Here is a 20,524-nt window from a genome sequence, read left to right as displayed (position 1 = left end):
GGGCGCGCCGGCGGCGCCGCTCCCCATTGGACGTCGTCGCCGCGCGTCACCGCCCCGCGCTGCCGTCGCTCAGGCCATCAGGTCCCAAAACTGGCCACGCCCTCTGACGCCTTTCCGGTGGGTGGGACCGATTCCGGAAGCGAAGAAAGTGGATGGCTCAAGACCCAGCCGGACGGGTCCTGCCGAGTGGGCGTGTGCGAATAGATCGGCAGTCCAGCCTGCGGCCTGGCTCCGCGGTGCATCCGCGCCTCCAAACCAGGTTCCGGGTAGGCTCAGCGGCAGGGGTCACCAGGTCGCAAAAGGTCTCCTGGGGCCTCATTGCCACTGCAAAGCAGGCGCAGACGCCAACGACGGGACTCCTGCGGAAGGACCAGCTTGGGCCCCGCGACGCGCGTTGTCCACTCATCCCTAGGAACTCTGTGCGGTAGGTGCTCCCATCCCCACCGCCCTGAGGGCAGGCGAAGCCCAGAGGCGCCCGCCCAAGCCAGCAGCCTGCTTGGATTTGGACTCCAGAATTCTATCCTAACCACTGACGCCGCGGGCCCAGGGCAGGAAAACGAGACAGCAACGTGTTCCCGTTCCACTCTAGACTTTGCTTCTAGAGGTCGTGGGCTTCCAGCTTGTTGAAGGGATATTAAAATTCCCTTTTATAGCAGGTGGCAACCAGCTCGACTCCCCCAAAAGTTGGGGATGTCCACTTATTCTCGTATTCCTTAAGGCTGGTGATGTGTTCCCTGCAGCTTGTGGATACTCAGGAGGGGCCTCGCAGTGCTCTCCGCGCCTTGAGAAGACGCTGCAGAGGGGCAGGCACAGGCTCAGCGAAGGCGGCGGCCAGTCCCTCCCCAGCAGAGCCGAGGCGTCTGCTGGCTCCCGCTCACGACCTTGGTTCCCTCTACCCTGTCACGTAGCTCACTGCTCACCACTGTGGGCAGGCGCTTTTCTGTTCCCCAGGGGACCAGGAGCACAGGCGTGCAAGGGTGGGCGTGGAGCTACACAGCAGGTGGGCAAGGGCCCAGGACCAACCTCAGTACCCTGGGAGCCACATGCCCTGGCCCTTACCTTAGGACGAGGGCAAGGTGTTAGAAATCCCTACTGGCTGTGACACTTCTTTCAGGTTATGGGCCAGAAGCAATGCCCAGGCCTCTTGGTGGTTTTGCGTAGCTGGCTATCTTCAGGGGGAGCTGTCTCCTCACTCAAACCAGTAGGTACTGAGTGAAAAAAAACCTCTAATGTTCCAAAGTCTTAAAAAACTAAGATTATCACTTTACAATCAAGGGGAAAATGGCATCAACCAGGTATGAAGGCAGCCTCGGGCCCCACCAAGAAGTCAGATATTTGGGGGGTAAACCAAGTCACTGAGGCTCGTGAGCTGTGGTGCCTGCAACAGAAGGCTTCTCCCCAAGGCAGGTGAAGTCTGGGTGACTCTTTCATGTGGCCCTGTGGATTGTGACCCCAAGCCACCAGGTGCCAGGAACACTAGCGGCACTGTTGCCTCCCAGCCATCCCTGCCCTCCTACCCTGAGGTCTGGGTGTGAGGTGTTCCAGGCTTCCTAGCTCACCCAGAGCCTGGAAAAGGGCTGATTCAGCCCAGGGGGTCCAAACAAGAACACTCCTCAGACTGGTTTGTGCAAATGTTTTTTTTATTTCCACATTTATATCACAAGGTGTCCACTTACTGGACCAAATAGCAAAGTTGCTCCCTTCTGCGTCCTGAGAACACAGAAGTCTAGGTACTGTACATTCACTAAGGCTCCTTGTTTTTGCAAATCGCGTTTATGACAAATAACCATAAGGCAAACGAATCTAAAGGAATGGTTATGAGTGTCCCAGCGCAGACCGGTCTCTGCCTTGCCCCTCTGTGCAGCTCAGCGCCAGGAGCACTGCACTTTCTCTGTTGTTTGGTTGGTGGCTGGGGAGGCTTAGGTGAGGTTTTCTAGGCGTGTGCAGGAAGGGAAAAGGAAGGGGAGAGAGGAAAAAGGTATTTGGCTGGAGGCCAGGTGGAAGGGGATGAAAATAAACTTGAGAAAACTGAAATTTCTGCAGCATTTCTTTAAGAATGGGGGTTCAACCGAAACCAGACAAGAATGGGCGGGTGTCCGTGGAGTATGGGGTATGCCGGCCGGCCGGCCTACCCACCCGATGCCAGCGGCTCACAGACAGGGCTGGGTAGGGAGCAGAGGCCGAGGCCAGCCCGCCGTCTCACAGACACTGGGCCGAGCTCAGGAACAGAAAAGGCAGAAAGACATGAGATGTGTGTCTGTCACTGTTAAAGGTAACCTCCCCACAGCTGTCCTGTGCCCACGTGCGCAGAGGCCCCGGCACAGGGCTGCAGGACGGCTGCATCTGTGCCACCTCCTCCCGCTCCTCGAGGCGGGACTGACGCCTGTACAGCTGGTTGCTATAGAGTTCTGAACTCCCTTGGCCGTCCTTCCTTCTGCGCGGTCCTTCCTTTGCAATCGTGTTAGTAAACCGGTAGCAGCATTTCACAAAAGAAGGAGAGTGTGGAGGGAAGGGCTCGGAGACCCGCGCTCCCCGCTCCCGCCCACCCACCAGGCTCTGCAAGGTGGGAATGCACTTTGGGGCGCGGGCCTCAGTCCAAGCAGACATAAGGCAGAACGTTCAAACGCCCGTCGTCACCGTGCGGGTCGAGCGATATGCACTGTGTCCAGTCATACCAGTTACCCTGTGTGTCCTGACACCCGTTCACCCCTGGCCACTGGCCGGCCTCCAGTCGGTCCAGATCACCCCGCGTCACCTCTCGGCTCAGCCCCGGGAGGTCAGCTGGCGGCGCGTGGGGCACCAGCACGTGTGGCTGCCGTGCCCCATGCCGCGTGCTCTCCTCCTGCCGCAGGTACTCGGCCATGAAGTGGTGCGCCCCCGGGGTCTGTGCCCCCGAGGACGACAGCAGGCTGCTCTGGCGGCTCAGGTAGGACTGGATGATCTCATTGCGTGACAGCTCCTTCCAGTTCGTCTGCTCGAAGGGGCTCTGGAGGCTTGCCTTGGCCTCCTGCTTGTCCAGCTCTGTCCTGGGCGGCTGCTCCGTGTGCACGGGGCTGTCGGCCCGCACTGGCTCTTTCTGGGTCAGAGGTTTGATCTGTCTCGTCATGGGGTCAAAGGTGAGCTTGCGCTCTTTTAACCGGACAGGCTTGACGCCTGCCTCGGCCACCTGCCCGTCCAAGTTCACCATGTAGTCACGAGGCCGGTACCTCTTTTTCTTTCTACTGTCCGAGCCACCTGAGGAGGCTGCATCGCTGTCCGCCTTGGAGGAGTCCGGGGAGAAGCCCGCCCAGGGCAGGTGTGGCTCAGCAGGGGGCAGCCCAGCCTTGCAGCCTGCACCTGCCAGCCGCTGGTGGCCCTCAGGCTGCTCCAGCCAGCGCACTGGGCTCTCTGCACTGGGCAGCAGCTCCAGCCGCCGCACAGGGGGCGTGGACGGCTGGGCCAGTGGCAGCGGGGACGGCACCTGCGTGGCCTCAAGCACCGGGGGCCTTGGTGAGGGGCTGGGCACAGAGCCCTTGGGTGTGTAGGGGCTCCGTTGGCGGGCAAAGGAGCCCTCCTGCCGTGAGTTCCGGGGGCTGAAGGAGCAGCGGGATGGAGCCCTGGGGTGGGGAGGGCCGGGGGTCTCATCTACCTTGGCCTGCAGGCAGGGCCCAGAGGGCCGGCCCAGGCCTGGGGAGCTGGGGTGTGGCCTCACAGCGTTCACAGGGACCTTGCCGCTGTGCTGGTCATTCTCATCGGCCTCCAGGCGGCCGCCCTCAGGGCCCATGAGCCCACTGCCATCCACAGGGCTGGGGAAGCTCTCCGGACTCCCACTGATCCCGTTAGTAGGAAGTGGAGAGTTGGGACCCAGTAGGTCATGGCCAGCCTTGGAGACCTTGGGAGGTGGGCCAGGGTGGCCGAGGTCACGCTGGTCCCCTCGGCGTTTGCGGCTTCCCAGCCTGTCCAGCCGTGGCCCCGGCAGCCTCTGGAGGTCGTTGCGGTGCTTGAGGTCAGGGACGCCTTTGGGCACACTGGCCCCAGCCTCGGGCCGGCAGTTATGAGCGCCCCCATTGGCCCCCCGCAGGGCCGCCTCGTTCTGCTGCACGGGCTCGATGAGTTTCTGCCAGCTTCTGAGCAGCTTCTTGGCCCGCTTGGCGAGCTCCTCGTTCTTGGTTTTCTTGCGGACATCGTTAACGAGCTTCCCAAGACGCGTCTCCTAGGAGCATACACACGTTTAGTGTGGAGCTTTCCGCCCTGGGCTGCCCCACCACCAGCTGCCTAGACTCAGGCCCCACACAGACTTCCCATCCCCTCTGCTGATGCACAGCCTTGAAGCCCACTCTGGGCCACGGTCTCTGGGCCTCCGGTGCCTGGAAGCGCTGGGCCATCAGGCCACTTCAAGGACACTGCGAGGGCCAGCAAACAAGGCCCACGTGGTGCCCGTGTGGTGCAGACAGAGCTGGCCTGGGCTTCCTCCCATGATGCATGGGGCTGGGCCGGGCCACAGTACTCACCTCCAGTGCCTCTTTGGTAATGGGGTATCTCTCCAGGCTGGAGATGACTTCCAACACGGCCACCATGTTCCGGATCTACGGGACAAAAGCCACGCGTCAGGTTCCACCTGCCCCAGGCTGGCAGCCTGGGGGTGGCCTGCTCAGCCCTCCCCGCTCCTGAGTCTGCACAGCACCCTGTGCACACATCCCCGCACCCACACTTATACAAGGGGACCCACTCCTGAAAGGGGCAACAGGTCAGCTCTGCCTCAGCTCCCAGGGAATGGGGACTAAAGACGTAGCAGAAGAAAACACGTCACTTCAGAGAAAAGATCAGTACAGAGTAAGCTGGTCCCCTGAGTCACATGAGAATATAGGAGCTGCAGAGTTCCTTTGGACATGCCACACAATAAATGTCACTAAGTGAGAGGAGACACATGCCAGGGCCCAGGTGGTGCACCAGGGCTCTCGCAGAGACCAGGCAGAGTCTGTGGTGCAGCCTGGCTGCAGCAGGCATCAACACAAGGTGAGCTGAATGCACAGACAGATGCCCCCACGGCAGAGCAGGGGTAAAGTGCACCACCATGCTGGGCCAGCCCTGTCCCAAGTACTCTGTATACCACACCTTGTTTCACTGTCACAGCAAGCCCATGGGGCAGTGCTTCTGCTATCACATTGCATAGATACAGACACGCACAGAAAGCCTCATCTCCGATGTCCCTGCTGTGACCTCACACCCTAGAAAACCCTGCTTGTCTGACACCATAATGATCCAAAGCAGCACAAGTCACGATGGCCAAACGCTGCAACACAGGTGATCACAGAGTGGAACAAGCCCAGGCTCGGGGACACACAGAGTCACAGAAGGCAGATGCATGTGAGCCCAAGTATGCCAAGTACCACCCCCACTCAAAACCAGTCCCAGGCCCCCTGGGCAAGCCAGCTGCCAGCTTCTCTAGGAGGACAACACAGCGTCTCTGTAAACTGGCAACAGACAGATTGCTGTGTAAGAAAAGACACTAAAAGCGGGCTTCATCGGGATGCAGCACTGCCTTCCAGACACTCCTGACAGCTACCTGGTGAAGGTCTGAGTGCACAGTACACGACCGCAGGTTCTGGCAGGCTGACCAGCCACAGCCTGGGAAAGCCTCTGCTGTGTCGACAGGCATGCAGAGTGGGCACTTACACACGCCCAGTACATGCTGACACCACGCTGTGTGCAGGCACACATGGCACCAGCCTAAGCAGCCATGGCAGCATCTCCCTGGGTGCGTGCCTCACATGCTTGGAGCCCAAAGCAAGCCACAGCTGTGCACCTCACTGCTGCTCGCTCACGCGTTCGCCAGCGGCCCAGGCCCGGCTCCGGCTCAGCTGAGCTCTCCAGGGGCAGGGCCCTACCTCAATACGAGGGGACACCCAGGTCTTCCCACTGATATTACAAATACGTCTGGCAGGCAAGACTATCACGGCTAAAGCACGAGCAGGCGCAGAGCTCAGGCTCCAGGATGCAGACTTCGGAGAGTGGAGGGGACTGGGGCACAGTTGAGCCGCGTCTGTCCGACCACACCCCTGCAGAACTGCTCTGAACCTCCATGGGGCTCTGGGCCGGGACCAGAAGCCAGCAGCCTGTGCTCCTTCTTCGGACCCTCTGGTGCTGGCAGAAGTCGGTATTCCTGGCTGTGGGACTCGGGTCCCTGTGGCTCGCTGGCTGTCACCCACAAGCCTTTGCCAGCTTCTTGAGGATGCTGCATCCCTCAGCCCAAGGCCTGCCTTCCTGCCCTCCGCAAAGCAGCTCTCTGACCATGCCTGGATGAGGGAACATCTCCCCACCTCCTGGCTGTCCCTCTGGCACCCTTGGCCACACCGTCACCACACCCCTAGGTTCCAGGCTCCTGCTGGCCATGCAGTCCTAGCTTTTCTGACCTTCTGCCACACTCCAGCCAAAGGTGGGACTGATGCCTCTCTTCCCCCAGGCTGTGGTTGAAAGGTGCAGAGGGGCCATCCCCCTGCACTGCACAGCCCCTTGCTGTGAGCTGATTCACTCTGCACACAAAGCCATGCCCCGAAGTGCTGCTGGGTGGAGCCAGGTCCATGGACACAGCTGAGAGGCCCTGGAACCCCTGCTCCACACTTTGTGGCAGGAGATGAGGCCACTCCATAGTCACTGCTCACAGGACCAGGCTCAGAAGCAGCCCCAGTGGTGCGGGGGTCAGGTCCAAAGCGGGGACAAGGCCGATGTCTCCTGGGCCCTGATTCCGGCCCCAGTGGAGCTCTGGGCTTGCCACGTGGCCTTGTCTCCACCCCGTGACCTCCCTGATATGATCTATTTAGAGCCCCGGGTCCCCACACACTCCTGAACCAGGAGTCCTTGCATAGCAGAATGCTGCCTGGCCTGGCTGGCCTGGCAGCACAGAGTGTCCTTGTCCTTGGGCAGACACCATCCTGCTCCCAAACGGGAGGGAGGAGGCAGAACACCTGGGTAGCCCACTGAGAGGAAGAGCCTGGCGCACAGCAGCCCCTGTCCCTCTGGGACTCATTCCCCAGGCAAACAGCTCTGCCACTAGAAGCAGAATCCCCCACCCATGCACCATCAGCTCTTTCCAAAGACACGTGCTTTCCTTAGGGTTAGTGCAGCCCAGTATGGCCTTCCATGTCACCCACAGTGATTGTCCCTGACCACTCATTTGAGCCCATTCGCCCTCTCCAATGGAGGTAAATATTTGCCTGGCCCTGGAGCACTTCATGTGGTATGGCATCTGCCCTGTGCAGACATCTGCAGGGAAGGCACGCAGGCTGAGGGTCAGCAGTACAGGTGTGCATGGTGAGTGCAGGCAGACTCTGAGGGGCTACTCAGGGAAGCAGGTGGGAACTGCACAATGCCCACCACAAGGAGGGCAGGAAGCTACCAGATGTGGCCAGGTGTGCATACAAAGTGATGGAAAGGATCCTGCAACTTCACATGAGCACTTTCACATCCCAGGCGCCACAACCAGGTACACATGGCACAGCAGGAAGGGATGCCACTGTCAGCTTCCTGGACTCTCACAGACAGACCACGTGAGGAGACTGGAGCTTTGGCCAGGGGCATCTCAGCCAGCAGAGGTGTCAAGGAAGGGTGCTTGTGTTAGTTACTTTTCTGCTGCTGAGACTCGCCTGACACGAACAAGTTAAAGAAGCAGAAATTAGCTCAGGCTCACTGTTTCAGAGGTTTTAGTTCATGGTAGGCTGGCTCTACGAGGAGGACAGCATGGTGCAAGGGCTGTTCATTTTATGGCTGACAGGAAGCAGAGAACAGGAAGAGCCAGGAAAGAGAGACACCCTTTCAGGTCATGCCTCGGTGACCACCTCCCTCCTCCAACCAGGCTTCACCTCCTAACAGCACATTCAGCTATGGTCTCATCTGTGGATGCATCCACCAAAGAGGTCAGTGCCCAAGATCAGTCACTGCCCTGGCCCCACCTCTGAACCCTGGGGCACTGAGGACCAAGCCCCCAATCTATCAGTCTTTGGGAGACACTTCACATTTACACCAGAGCATCCACATGGCAGGCCCCCCAGCCACGTGCTGAAGGTGTGATGGGCCTGGTGGGAAGTCAGGTCCCTAGGAGTGTGACCTTCCTGAAGTGGGTACTGGGACCTTGATCCCTCCCTCCCCCTTCCCTCCATCTCCTTCTCTGCCACCATGTACTGTCTCTCAACTTACTACAAAAACAAGTCCAATGGGCCCAGACCTCCAAACCATACACCAGAATATACCTCTCCAGCTCTGCAGTGGGCTCTCTGGGGACTTTACTATGGTACAGACAGGCTCGATAAGGGAACACCTAAGGGATACCTGGGGACACACACCGGGCAAGCAAGGGCAATGCCTCACACAGGACAGCTCTTGGGTGGCACATGGAGCCACCTCCTCCGTCCCTGGTATGGCCAGGCCTGCACTTGAACACAGCTCAGCTCACAGAGGACAAGAAGGGGAGGAAAGTGGCCAGACTGCACAGGAGAGAGGGGGAGGGGATGTACCCTCACAGCAGCCTGGCAAGAGTCTGGACCTGTGTGTGTGGGCACCCACCCTGCTCAGGTGAGCCCCCAAGCGCAGGGATGAGTGCGCACAGCTGAGTGGTGAGCAAAGGCTCACCATACATCTTCGCCTTCCATGACAGGTTAGACTACTTCCCGAAGCGATGGTGCAGTGTGGACGTTACCACGGCATAATTCAGGAGAGCGTGGCAGCAAAAAGGGGCAGGGGCCAAGATCGACTGTAAGCTGCTCCTACTGAAAAGAGAGTTACCATATCCTCCCTACTTTTATATGTGAAATTCACCACCAGTTAAAACAGGTAGAAAACACTCCTACTCCTAACAGGTAGAGATTTCCTCAGCTCTAGAAGGATCTGGCAAGGGGACTAGAAGTGAGGCTAACAAATACCTGTTTCCAACTCAAGTGAGGGACCCTACTCTCTCCTAGCTGGCATGGGCCTCTTGACCTGGGATTTGAGTTGCATGGCTGGCCCATCTGGTGAGCCACAGGGAGCTGGACAGGCCCCGGGCACAGACAACACACGCTGCCTACCAGGGGTCCACTCAGCGGGAGCCCCTCGGGGGCCCACAGGTACCTGGCCCATGGCTGGGCGCACTGTGCAGTCTTCCCCTGTGGGACAGGCCTACCTGGCTCTGAGTAAGGTGCTCAAGACCAGGAGGGAGCAACGGCAGGCAGGGGAGGGGTGCCCCAGACTTCTGGCTAAGCACAGAGCCCTTGGCTCTTCTGGGAGGGCCTTCAGGGGCTGAGGACATGGGGTATTTCGCAGAGGTCACACGTCATGCCCCCTACCCAGGAGGGCAGAAACATGCAAGAGGGCTGACATAAGTCCCAGAGAAGGGACAGCATGGTGTCCAGCCTATGGTGAGGCCTCTCAAGCCCAGGAGAGGTGCAGTCATGCTGGCCGGCCCCTGGGCCGCCTCCACTGGCCCTGCTTGGGGGCTGCTGGGCAAAAGCCCTGGCCTAAGTAATTCCTGCCTAGCTGGGGATTTCCAGTCACAATCTGAAAGGAGGAACCGTGACACCAAATACAGCGTCCTGAAGCCCTCTCGGGCTCTGCTCACCACACCCTCTCCTCTCCTCTGCAGTATGGAGGTCCCGGGGGCCCACGCAGCTGGGAAGCAGTGGAGTGTGGCTTTCCACTAGCCTAGCACAGGCCTGCCCACCAGGCACGGCCTTCTGATGCTTCACTAGCAGGGCCACAGTCCTGCAAATGCACTGTCCCCAAATGGACAAGTCACAGAGCACTCAGACAGACACAGGGCCACACCGGGTGCTTGCAGGCTGTCTCTGCCTCTATCTAGCACCCTCAAGAGCCACAGTCAGGGAGATTCCAGATGGACCACCACCACCACCACCACCACAGGGGTTTCAATCCTCAGCTAATACTCAGCCCACCTGATGTGACACCAGGCACCCAACACCCCTACCCCATCTGGCCAGCCATCCCCATCACCACAAGCTCCCACAGCCCACTAGCCCACCTGGACCCACCTCTTGGGTCAAAGCGGACCAGGTCAGCAGTCCCCAGTGGGGCCCAAGCAGCACAGTCCCTGTCAAAACTGGCTCATTTTTCAGAGACAATGTGGGAGTTGTCATCGTTATATATATATATGAAAAGCAGAATGGTCTAGACAAGAATTTACAAAACTGCTTGGCTCAAAAGGCTTTGCAAGTGTTAATCTGCAAGCAAGCTGTCCTTCCAAACCCAAACATGCACAGACAGCTCCAGAAGCCAGCAGTCTACGTCTTCACTATGTGGAGCTTTCCAACACACCCCCAGCTGAGTCACCCAGCACCAACCCGCCACCACACAGTGGTGCACCACGCAGCCGTGCACCATGCACCTGTGCATGTGTGTATGCGTGGAGACCACAGTGAATGAAACGGGCGTGGCCACATGTGTGTCTGTCTTTGAGTTGGCTCCAGCCATACCATCTGCAGCCAGAGCAAGTCCTCCTGCTACTGGATGTTCTATACCTGTCCCCGGCAGCTGCCTTCTGTCCCCCACAGCCTTAGCTGCAAGTCCTCGCAAGAGGCAGCCCATGCCAGAGCCCCAGGCACAGCAGGCAGGAGCAAGGGAAGCTCCCTCTGGCAGATGCTGCCAGTGCTTCCCGGGCTCAGCCTGATGGGGCTGCTGGGCTCCGTGTGTTACAGGCGCCTTCCTGTACCCAGACCCCGTGGGAGCCTCACACCCACAGCCCCTGCAGGCTGCACTGCAGCCAGGAGGTAGCAGGTGGGGCTGAGTATATACCACAGGTATCAGGGAGGAGGAAGCCCGGCCGGGGGCAGCACAGAGTGCTGACAGAGCAACTGGTGGCGTGGCGAGCAAGCCTCGTGGGCACGACAGGGCAGAGGCTGCACATGCTCCACAGCCATCCCCCAAACTGTTATCCTCTTCCTCCCACTGTAGGTCTCAGCAGCTTTTCCTCACCAAACTCCCAACCCAAAGTTCCCTGGTGGCCTTAAAATTCCTGTAATTCGGTTCCTTTGGTCCCACAAGACTCCTAAAGATGTCATTTGCAAATCAGCTCATTCCTACACGGGCATACACGCCTGGAAAGCTGGATAGCCTTCAGAGCTTTTCCTTTCTGCTGTAAAGGCTCCCTGAAGGCTTCCACTGACTGCATCTGAAGACAGCAGGCTGGGTGAGGGTTTCTCCTCCAGAAGAGCCCCTGAGAATGCTGGCTACAGGAGGCTAGGAATGACCTACTGACTGGGGAAGGGGCACACAGGGCCAGGTTCCCACTTCCCAGAGACAAGTGATCCGCAACAAGAATGAGCCAACTCTCCAGGAAGTGAGAAGGAATGACCTCCAACAGACAGCCAGGTGCAGCGGAGACTGGCGACAGCACACCTGCACTACCAGCCGGGAGAACCAGGTTGGGGCTGGGCAGACAAGGTCCAGATGGTGGGGACAAAGCCACAGTAAGTATATCCAACTGGCCTCTTGAGCTGGCCCAGTGTCAATGCAAGCAAGACCAGGCACCAACCAGAGCCTGGGGAACTCACCAGATGATGTCTGGAGCTTGTGAATGGCACTGCGTGCCGACCACCACCCCATGCGACTGTGCCTGGGTCCATGCCCCCAGGCACTCGGGTTCTCTCATGGAGGCAGCCTCCATGGCCATGGAGAAAAGGCTGAAGGAGAGATCCACCCACTTGCCTGTCCAGGTGGCCTGAGTCCTGAGACCTGGGACACTCCAGAACCCCTGTGGATCAGCCACCAAATGTTTCCTGAGCACTGACCACAGATGGCTCCACCAGCCCCAGCTCCTGGATTCCCGGATGGGCCTTATGGGGGGTCCCAAGCAGCAGGGACACAGCCCCACCAAAGCCCTCCCCTGGGCTGTGGGAAGCAGCAGAACAGGGACCCACCCTTGTGAGAGGGAGCTCAAGCACAGACAAGCCTATGACCACACCCACAAACGAAGCTCAAGTGTGTTGGTTTGGGGCTTATTTTGCAAGGGGGAACAATATAATACAGGACACATATTTTTAAGATTATTTATAATAGTCACCCAGAGAATGATATACAAAAGAGTGCAGGAAACCTGTCCATATACTAAGACCAAGGAAACTAGCCGAGGGCCCGGATCCCATGGAAATGTCCTGCATGAGTCCAGCTGAAGACCTAGAGCTCATAACAATGCCTCCCACGAATCCACCTGGAGGCCCAGAGCCCGTAACAATGTCTCATGCAGGTCTCTTTCACAGATCTGCACTAGGAAGGCCCAAAGGTCAGTGGTGGAATCTAGAAAGTCTGTGCCAGTGGGATGAAGGATCTGTGCTAGCAGGCTGAGGGATCTACACTGGAGCCAGGAAGCCATGCTCAGAAGAACCAGAGCTCCCCTGAAAGGTACCACAGCCATCCTCAGCCACAGTGAGGTCCTGAGCTCCTCTGATGATCAAGATGGCCGAGTTCCTATTAGGGAAGCCAACGCAGTAAACTTATCCAGAAGACTGGCAGTGCACCATCTTCCCCTCCGGAGCCAGGAAACGATGCTTAAAGTGAGGACCAGAGCTCCCCAAAGTGAACCAAAGCCAATCTCAGTGCCAACGAGGTCCCGAGCTCCTCACAGGGTGAAAACAGCCAAGGTCATCAGGAAAGCCAGCATGACGAGCTCCTCCAAAACAACCAACAGCTCCCAACAGCCTCCCTCAGCTCCCAACAGCCTCCATCTCCGTCTCCAGGTCTGCCTCTTATGCTGCTGGCAACAATCCCCAGGTGGGCCTCCCACACCCAGCACCAGCTTACCCAGTTCAGCTGGGGGTTATAAACTGAGCACCAGTTATCAATCCATTACACGAGGTAAGCAGTGAGAGGTCAACATGTTACAGACACACAGCGACTGGCAGGTGCAGTCTGCTCACCTCACTCCTGAGCATGTCTCATGCAGTCACCAACTCTGGTCCTCTGAGCCAAGGGGACAGGAATAGCTAAAACCTGGGCAGGGGCCTACTTTGGTGAAGTCCCTTAGCAAATTTAAGGGAGGCAGCCAGGTGCTCCAGTGTGCATATACAAGACAGGCTCTTCCAAAGACACACAAACTCAGCCAGGTGTGAAAGGTGAGCACGCCTCCCCCAGCTGGCTGTGGCCACCAGGCCCTGAGGCCAGCAGAGGGCACTTGGTGAGAGCCCCAAGTGCCAGGGGGCTCAGGTCACTCTGTGCCAACTGCTCCACTTCCCTCAGCAACTAAGTGGAGGTAAGGGCAGAAGCTCCTGCAGTGCTCCCAAGTCAGCGGCACTGCCATCCCTTGCACGCCGCGCATAGCCCAGGAGCTGAGCCCCTCCTCTGAGCGCAGTGCTGTGGTGGCTGTGAGACAGCACGACAGCGCTCCTTCCTGAGCAGCTCAGTGTGCCAGACACTGACCTGCGGTGCCTGGGTTGTATGTGGAGCATGAGGGATGGCAGTGCATGCAGAGACCTTCCCAGCAAGTGTTCCTGGAACAGAGGCCACCATCACCCTGGGCACCCTGGGCACAGCCTGCCGGTCCACTGCAGGCTGGCACCAACAGGAATACAAGCATCCCTACTCCCCCGGGGAGGGTACACGCTGAATGCTGACAAACACCGTCCGGGCCACCGATGTGGGGCCAATGAGCAGTCACACTGTTGCACACAACACCAAGAGCACACTACCCTGACGGTGTCAGAGAAAAGTCGGTAAAAGCACATCAAGAAAAAGACTGCAAAAAAAACCAGACCACAAGCTCACAAGATGCCGATGTGACAGCAATGAGGCCGTGGGAAGAGTGACAAAGAGAACACAGGAATGGCTTCCAGGTACAATCCAGGGCCAGTGCTGGTCCTGGACCCAAGCTGGGGTTTCTGGGGGGCATTCAATTCACAACATTCATTCAACTGGCAAACTCAGGGCTTGGGCGCATTTCTGGGTAGACATGGCGCAGGCAAGTAAGTCCCTTGTTTCCATGTAGTCTGCCCCAGAGCAGCACCAACATGGCCCCTGGCTGGCCAAGATGTAAGCACACTAGATACACTGCACCTCCCCAAGAAATGCAGCCACACTCCTACTGCCGGGCAGGGCCAGTGGGGATGGCAGAAGAACTCCAATGGTTCCACAGAAAGAGCTGTCAGCAGCTCAGTGTCCTCACAAGGCAACAAGGAAGTCAGCAGAGAGGCAGGAAGGCAGTGCACAATGGACACTAAGGGTGAGAAAAAGATGAGGAAAACCTGCAGGTCTAACAAGAAAAGAGAACCCTAGAGGAGGCTAGAAATTACAGCAGGACAGAGAGCTGACAACGGAAAAGAGATGCCACTGGACACAGTAAGAGGCTAAAAACAAAAACCTGACACCTGACGGTTGTCCTGACACATCAGAAAGTGCATCTGAAACACTGGGTGTGTGTGCCTGACGGCCACTGAGCCCACGAGGAACAGGGGGGTCTTCATGGAATGGCCCTTCCTAGCCCTCCCTCAGTGTGGCTCCAATCTGCCAGGAATTGGGGCAGCCCTCCCTGAGAATCGGCAGGACTCAAGCTCGCCAGCCTGGGGCTTCCACTCTGCTGCACACCTCTGACTGGAAGGAGGACAAGAGACTACCTCCACTACAAATCCTCGACAGCCTCTGGAAAACCTCTGGGATCTACACAAAAACATAATAATCAAGTTTAGCAAAGTACCAGGATACAGGATAAATACATAAGATTCTACTGTATTTCCATATGCAAGCCACATTCAGAAGTCAATCTATCTATCTATCTATCTATCTATCTATCTATCTATCTATCTATCTATTTTTTGAAACAGGATCTCACTGTGTAGTTCAGGCTGGCCTTGAGCTCACTATATAGTCCAAATGGGCTTGAATTCATGGTGATCTTTCTGTCTCAGCTTCCTGAGTACTGAGAATTATAGTTGTGCACCACTATGCCCGGGAAGAAATTGAAAATTTAAAAAACCCATCCCATTTGTAACAGCAATTATAAAATATGAAGTAGGGATACATGCAACCAAAGACACATGAGACCTAAACCCTGGAAACTCAAATATGGTGGCAAGCAAAGAGAGTCCAATAAATGGATGGATACACCACAGTAATAGACCAGGATTCGGCATCATTAAAATGTCAATTCTGCCTCCCACTGAACCATACACTGACAATGTGATCCCAATCAAATTTCCAGCTGGAAAATTTCCAGATCTTTTCAAGAAAATGCCAAGCTGATTCTAAAAGTTACATGGAGGGGCAACCCACTTTCTGAGCTTTTCTTTTTCTCAAGAAATTCTTCCTACTGTTAAAAATAAAATAAAATAGAAGTTCTATGGAAATAAATACAAAGATCTTAGAATAGCCAAAGAAACTTGTATAAAAAAAAATGTAAGACTTAGATTATCCAATTCCAATACTTATTTAATCAAGACAGTGTGGTATGAGAGCAAAGACAGACAAATGGATCAGTGGAACAGAAAAAAGAATCCATTAACAGATTCACACATAAGGGATTCTTAACAAAGGCAGGTCAAGGGGAGAAGAAGGCTCCTTCAAGAGACAGTGCTCTGTATACTGGACATTCATACATCAAAACCAAACAAGAGAGGGGCACAATGTGCCCACCTGCAACAGCAGCACTTCGGAGGCTGAGAAGGACTGCCATGAGTTTGAGGCCAGCCTGGACTACATAGTGAGTCACTGTCTCAAAAACAAAACAAAACACAACTTAAAAATTAAATTTAAAAAATCTTTTCTCCTCAAATGACCACTTATAAAAGTGCAAAGGCAAGCCACAGACTAGTAAAACTACACGTAAATTATAGACCCAAGAAAGAGTTTTTATCTAGGTTACATAAAAAACTTTTAATTTATAAATTGGCTAAAGAAGGTAAGAACAAGCAAAGGATTTGAGTGTCCACTCAGACCTTCTACCCCAAAGGAGAATGAAGAGATATTGGATGCCTGAAGTCACCTGGAAAATGCAGATTCAAACTACTGTGAGAGAGCACCCCATCCATTCTAGAATGGTTAAAATGAAAAGGGCTGACCATATCAAGTGCTGACAAGAATGTGAAGCAACTAGGACTTTCATACATTGCTAGATAATACCACAAAATGGTATAATCACCTTGAAGACATTTTGGCAGATCCTTAACCCAAAAGCCTCAGCAACATTTGAACAATAGTGTTTAAAACAGAACACTACTCAACAATAAAAAAGGGACTCCAAGGCATCTTGGGGAGAAACAGGTGTAGGACCTAGAAGCAGCTGGAGGAAGTGTGGGGCATTTTTTTTTTAAACCCCTGAACCCAACATAAAAGGGTTCAGAGAAGCTAGGAAGAGGCCTGAGGCATTGCTGCCCTCCTACCCGGCACAAGCCTCACCTCCAGGGCCCCTCTGCAGGGGAGACCCCTGGAATGTCTTAGGGGTCAGAACTGCAGGCACATACATCCCGGGGTGGGAAGGGAGAAGCAGCACAGATGCTGGTGACAGGAAGGCGGCGGGAGAAAGGGGAGGCATGGTGAGGGGCTGCAGATCCCATCACCTGAGAAGCACCCCAATTCCCTCAGTCCCAGCCCCTCCTGCCCACCAGAGCCCACTCCATGCCCCTTACGTCAAGGGCCTGGGGTCAGAGCAGGACTTCCTCCACACTCCTGTAGTGTGTCTGGAGGCCCTGCTCCCATTCCTCGGTGCCCTGAGCCTTGGTGTCTGTGCCAGGGACAGTGCCCCAAGTACTGGAAGCACTACACAGATGGCAGGAGGGCCTGCCCTGGGGCCCTACAGAAGCCTTACCACCAAAGGGCACTAGTGTGCCACAGAAGCCTGAGGTCAGACCCAGGTAAATGCAAACTCAGCTCCTGCTGCACTGCCTCCCATCTGACAGTGGCAGGGGCCTAGCACCGGTGAGAAACACTGAGCATGGCCCTTTGTACAGAAGTAGGGCACAGTCCTGGTGGTCCTGGGCCTTCTCCCATGTCCCCGTAAGCCATGCTCCCATGTGTCCAGGCAGCAGCCACACCACCTTGCTGTGCCTCCACCCTCGGCAGAGTCCTGGCTGAAGGAAAGGCAAGTGCCACCTCTCCCTCACCAGCATCGAACACTGGCCACTGCCTCCTGGGCCCCCTGGCCTGGAGTTGAACCTGGCCTCATAACATCCATCAGCCCAGAGCTTCTGGAGCCTTAGAGTTCAGGGGAGCTCAGCCTTCCCCCTCAGGGTTAAGCCCCACAACCTTGCTGGGTTCTTCCAATGGCCTGGTGGCCAAGAATGTGACAGCAGCAACTGGGGGCCCTGTGCAGAGGTCTCACCTCTACTCCTGAAGCCCCATCAGCCCCCAGTCCCGACTGCCCTCACTGCCCTCTCATGCTGCCCAGGCAGAGGTGAGCCTTGGGCTGCCCAGCCCTGTCACTCCTCAACCCAGCCTCACGGAGGTCATGCAGGCACTGCACTGGTCATTAAGAAAATGGCAGGAGCTCTAGGGGTGATCTCGACTTTTGAGGTTTCCTACATCCCCAAAGTCACACAGCTCCTTATTACATAACCATCAACACACAGACGAGCATAGCTGTCGCCTCCTCAGGCAGGGAGACATGTGATGAAAGCACTTCACACAGTGCAGCCACACTGGGGTGCTCAGGGCACTCAGTCTCTCACACACCACGAAGAGCCAGTGGGCATCCTTACGCCAGGCAGGGAGATGAGACCAGGCCCAGGTGGGATGGGTAGGGTGTGTGGGCTAGGGGCAGCCACAGCAGAGGGCAGTGGGCCAGGCAGGACATGGTCAGACTGCAGGTCTGTGCTTGCTCTGGCTGCCTGGTGGAGACCTACTGGCTGGGGCAGGGGAAAGACAGCAGGCACCTGCCAACATCGGGGAGCACAATGGGAGGGCACTGGGTGGTAGGGACGGCAGCTGGCAGGACAGCAGGGAGCAGGGAGACACTGGGCATATGTTCGCCCCCCATGAAGTTCTGTGCACAGACTGCCCATGGACCGCCATGCAGCGTCCTGAGACGCAGTATCGGCAATCAGAGAGGGGAGACCCCAGCCTCCCTCACAGCAACCCCGAGTGCTCAGAGGCAGTCTTCCTCAAACCCAGCACACATCTGGGGCTGGAAGCAGTTCCCAACTGTCCTCTCCACTCAGCCATGAGTGCCCAGAACCACAGCTGGCGTCCCCATGCCACACTTCCCCTGCCCAGACCACCGGAGCTGCCCCAGCAGCCTTACCCGCACCCCCTTCTGGCGCCTATCACAAGAACTGAAAGCAGACTTCACCGGTATGTGCAAATCCCTGGTCACAATGGCCTTATTCCTAACAGCTGAAATGAGAACGCAGCTCACAAGTCTGCAGGTGGCAGAATAACACCACAGGGTCCACTCACACCACTGAATACTATTCAGCCTTAAGCAGGAAGGCACTCTGGCGTGTGCCACAGCATGGATGAAGCTCCAGGACATTCTGCTCAGTGAGCAAGCCAGTCACAGGGGACAGGTATGGCATGAGGCCTCCCCGCCAAAGTCACGTCTACAGACAGCAAGCAGGACAGTGAGTCCCGGGGCAGGGCTTAAGGGAGGCATTTAATGGGTGCAGAGTCTGGGCCTGACCAGCAGACAGAGCTCTGGAGACGGATGGTGGGGAGAGTGGCACGACATTATGAACGTGCTCAGTATTACTCAAGTGCAAGTATAAAAACATTTAAGAGAGTTACTTTTTTGGGTGGGAGATCAAAGGTATTTTGTTGTTGTTGTTTTATTGGTGCTTGTTTACAGATTGTATCCCTCGCGTGAAGTCAGTACACATACATAACACATCTTCGTTCTTTTCTCATCCCCTCCCTCTCCCTCAGTTATATATGACGTGTATTTACCACAATAAGACAAATAGAAACAGAAAGCCAGGGATAGAACCCTTGCGGAGGCCTCCAGGCCTGAGCTCCCAGAAGGTTCCTCAACTGGGAACTCTAGGCCACCTGTTAAGCCAGGGTGATGGACCCAGCCCTGACCACAGTTCCCCAGGATGAACAGCAAAGCCCAACACTGGCTGCCTCACTCCGTGGGGACACAGGGACAGGCGCTCTCCAGCCCTGGGAGCAAGGCCAGCTCCATATCCACAGCCGTCCCACACCTGGATTCACAGCTCTAGTTAGGGCTGGCGATGGGGAGGCGCTGGGGCACTTGGGCCCAGCAAGGCTGCAGTGCATGTCCTGTGGGCACAGGCTCCGAGGCCTGCAAGGGCACTCACAGAAGTCTCCCCTGCGAGCCTGTCACTATCCACACCCACCACACATGTCAACTGCCTGGCACACTAGGAGTAAGTAGGGATACTCCCTAGGGAGCCCGAGGAGATGCTAAAGTAACAGTGAGACCCCTGTGGAACAGCCACAGAGGGCAAGGATATGCCGAGGGACATACACAAGCTGTAAGACAGCAGCCCTGTCAGCCAGAATTCATTTAAAAGCAACACCCTGGCCCAGGACCCTAGCTGTGCTGACCTCAGTGTGCGTAGAAGAATCCACTCCACACACCCATCGGGGACCTCCCCAGATGGACAGCAGCCACTGCATCAGACACAGTGGGCAGGGGCCAGAGCCACAGCTGACACGGTTTAATTTGAAAGAGAATGTATTTACTACTCGGGCACTGGAAGCACGTGAGAATGAACGGAAGGAAAAGATTCCAGGCAGAAGACAGGGCACAGGCAAGTCTCTGAGCATGGCCAACGGGACACTACACAGCCACTTCTAGAGGTGCGGACACCGTCCTGGAGCAGGTGCTGCGGCCGGATGGTGGCCTGCACACATGCTGCGACTTCTGCTCTGCAGGACTGCTGTGCCCTGCACCTGCCAAGCTGGCAGAGGGAAGCAGTGCCCATCAGAGCTCAGGGTGATGCTTTCAGGGAGCTTGGGACCCAGTACTAATAATTCAAGACATAAAATAAGTTCTAGTGAAAGCAAAGGAGGCACAGTACTTAAAACTTATCACTGCCTGCTCTTTTCACTGTATTTACTATTTGGATTCTGAGATTATTCACAAAGATTGCGTCCACGTGGAGGAACAAGGAGCTCCCCAACTCCACATCCAGTGACACCCCAGTGGACAGATTCACATGGTGGAGACAGGCAGACACTGTACTCCAGGGCCCACCCCCACCAAATCTGTAACATTATTTGTTAATGAAGCTTTTCTTAAAAAAGTAAATCATACACAGTTGTTTTGTCTTTTTGAGACAGGGTCTCACTATGCAGTTCAGGCCAGCCTTGAGTTCACTTTGTAGCCCAGGCTGGTCTCAAACTCCCAACAATTCTCCTGCCTCAACCTCCCCAGTGCTGAGATTACACGTGTGCACCACCACACTCAGCTCCTACACTGTTTACTGAGGTGAAATTCACACTAACAGAGCACTGACCACAGCGCTGGGGATATAGCTCAGTGGCATAAGTGCTTGCCTGGCAAGACTGAGGTCATGAGTTCGAATCCTGGTACCCAAAAAAGAAAAAAAAAAAAAAAAGACAGAGCACTGCCCACGGCAAGTTTCAGTGGAACACATTCATGCTCATTCTGTCCACA

General features: G+C 56.1%; 1 protein-coding gene across 1 annotated transcript in view; it reads right to left on the bottom strand.

The window, feature by feature from the left end:
- Positions 1–1,622: 1,622 nt before the first annotated feature.
- Positions 1,623–20,524, bottom strand: part of Med26 (mediator complex subunit 26) — a 35,321-nt gene continuing 16,419 nt past the window's right edge. The window contains exons 2-3 of the mRNA XM_005409501.2: positions 4,491–4,565; positions 1,623–4,192 (exon numbers count right to left, since the gene is read on the bottom strand). Of these exons, the coding sequence (XP_005409558.1) occupies positions 2,591–4,192; positions 4,491–4,565 (1,677 nt within the window). The 3' untranslated portion in view covers positions 1,623–2,590. The remainder of the gene's footprint in view (positions 4,193–4,490; positions 4,566–20,524) is intronic.

This window comes from Chinchilla lanigera, unplaced genomic scaffold, assembly GCF_000276665.1.
Source record: "Chinchilla lanigera isolate Chin_1 unplaced genomic scaffold, ChiLan1.0 scaffold00123, whole genome shotgun sequence".
Lineage (NCBI taxonomy): Eukaryota > Metazoa > Chordata > Mammalia > Rodentia > Chinchillidae > Chinchilla > Chinchilla lanigera.
The sequence above is the reverse complement of the archived record's forward strand: the minus strand, read 5'-3'. Positions and strand labels throughout refer to the sequence as shown.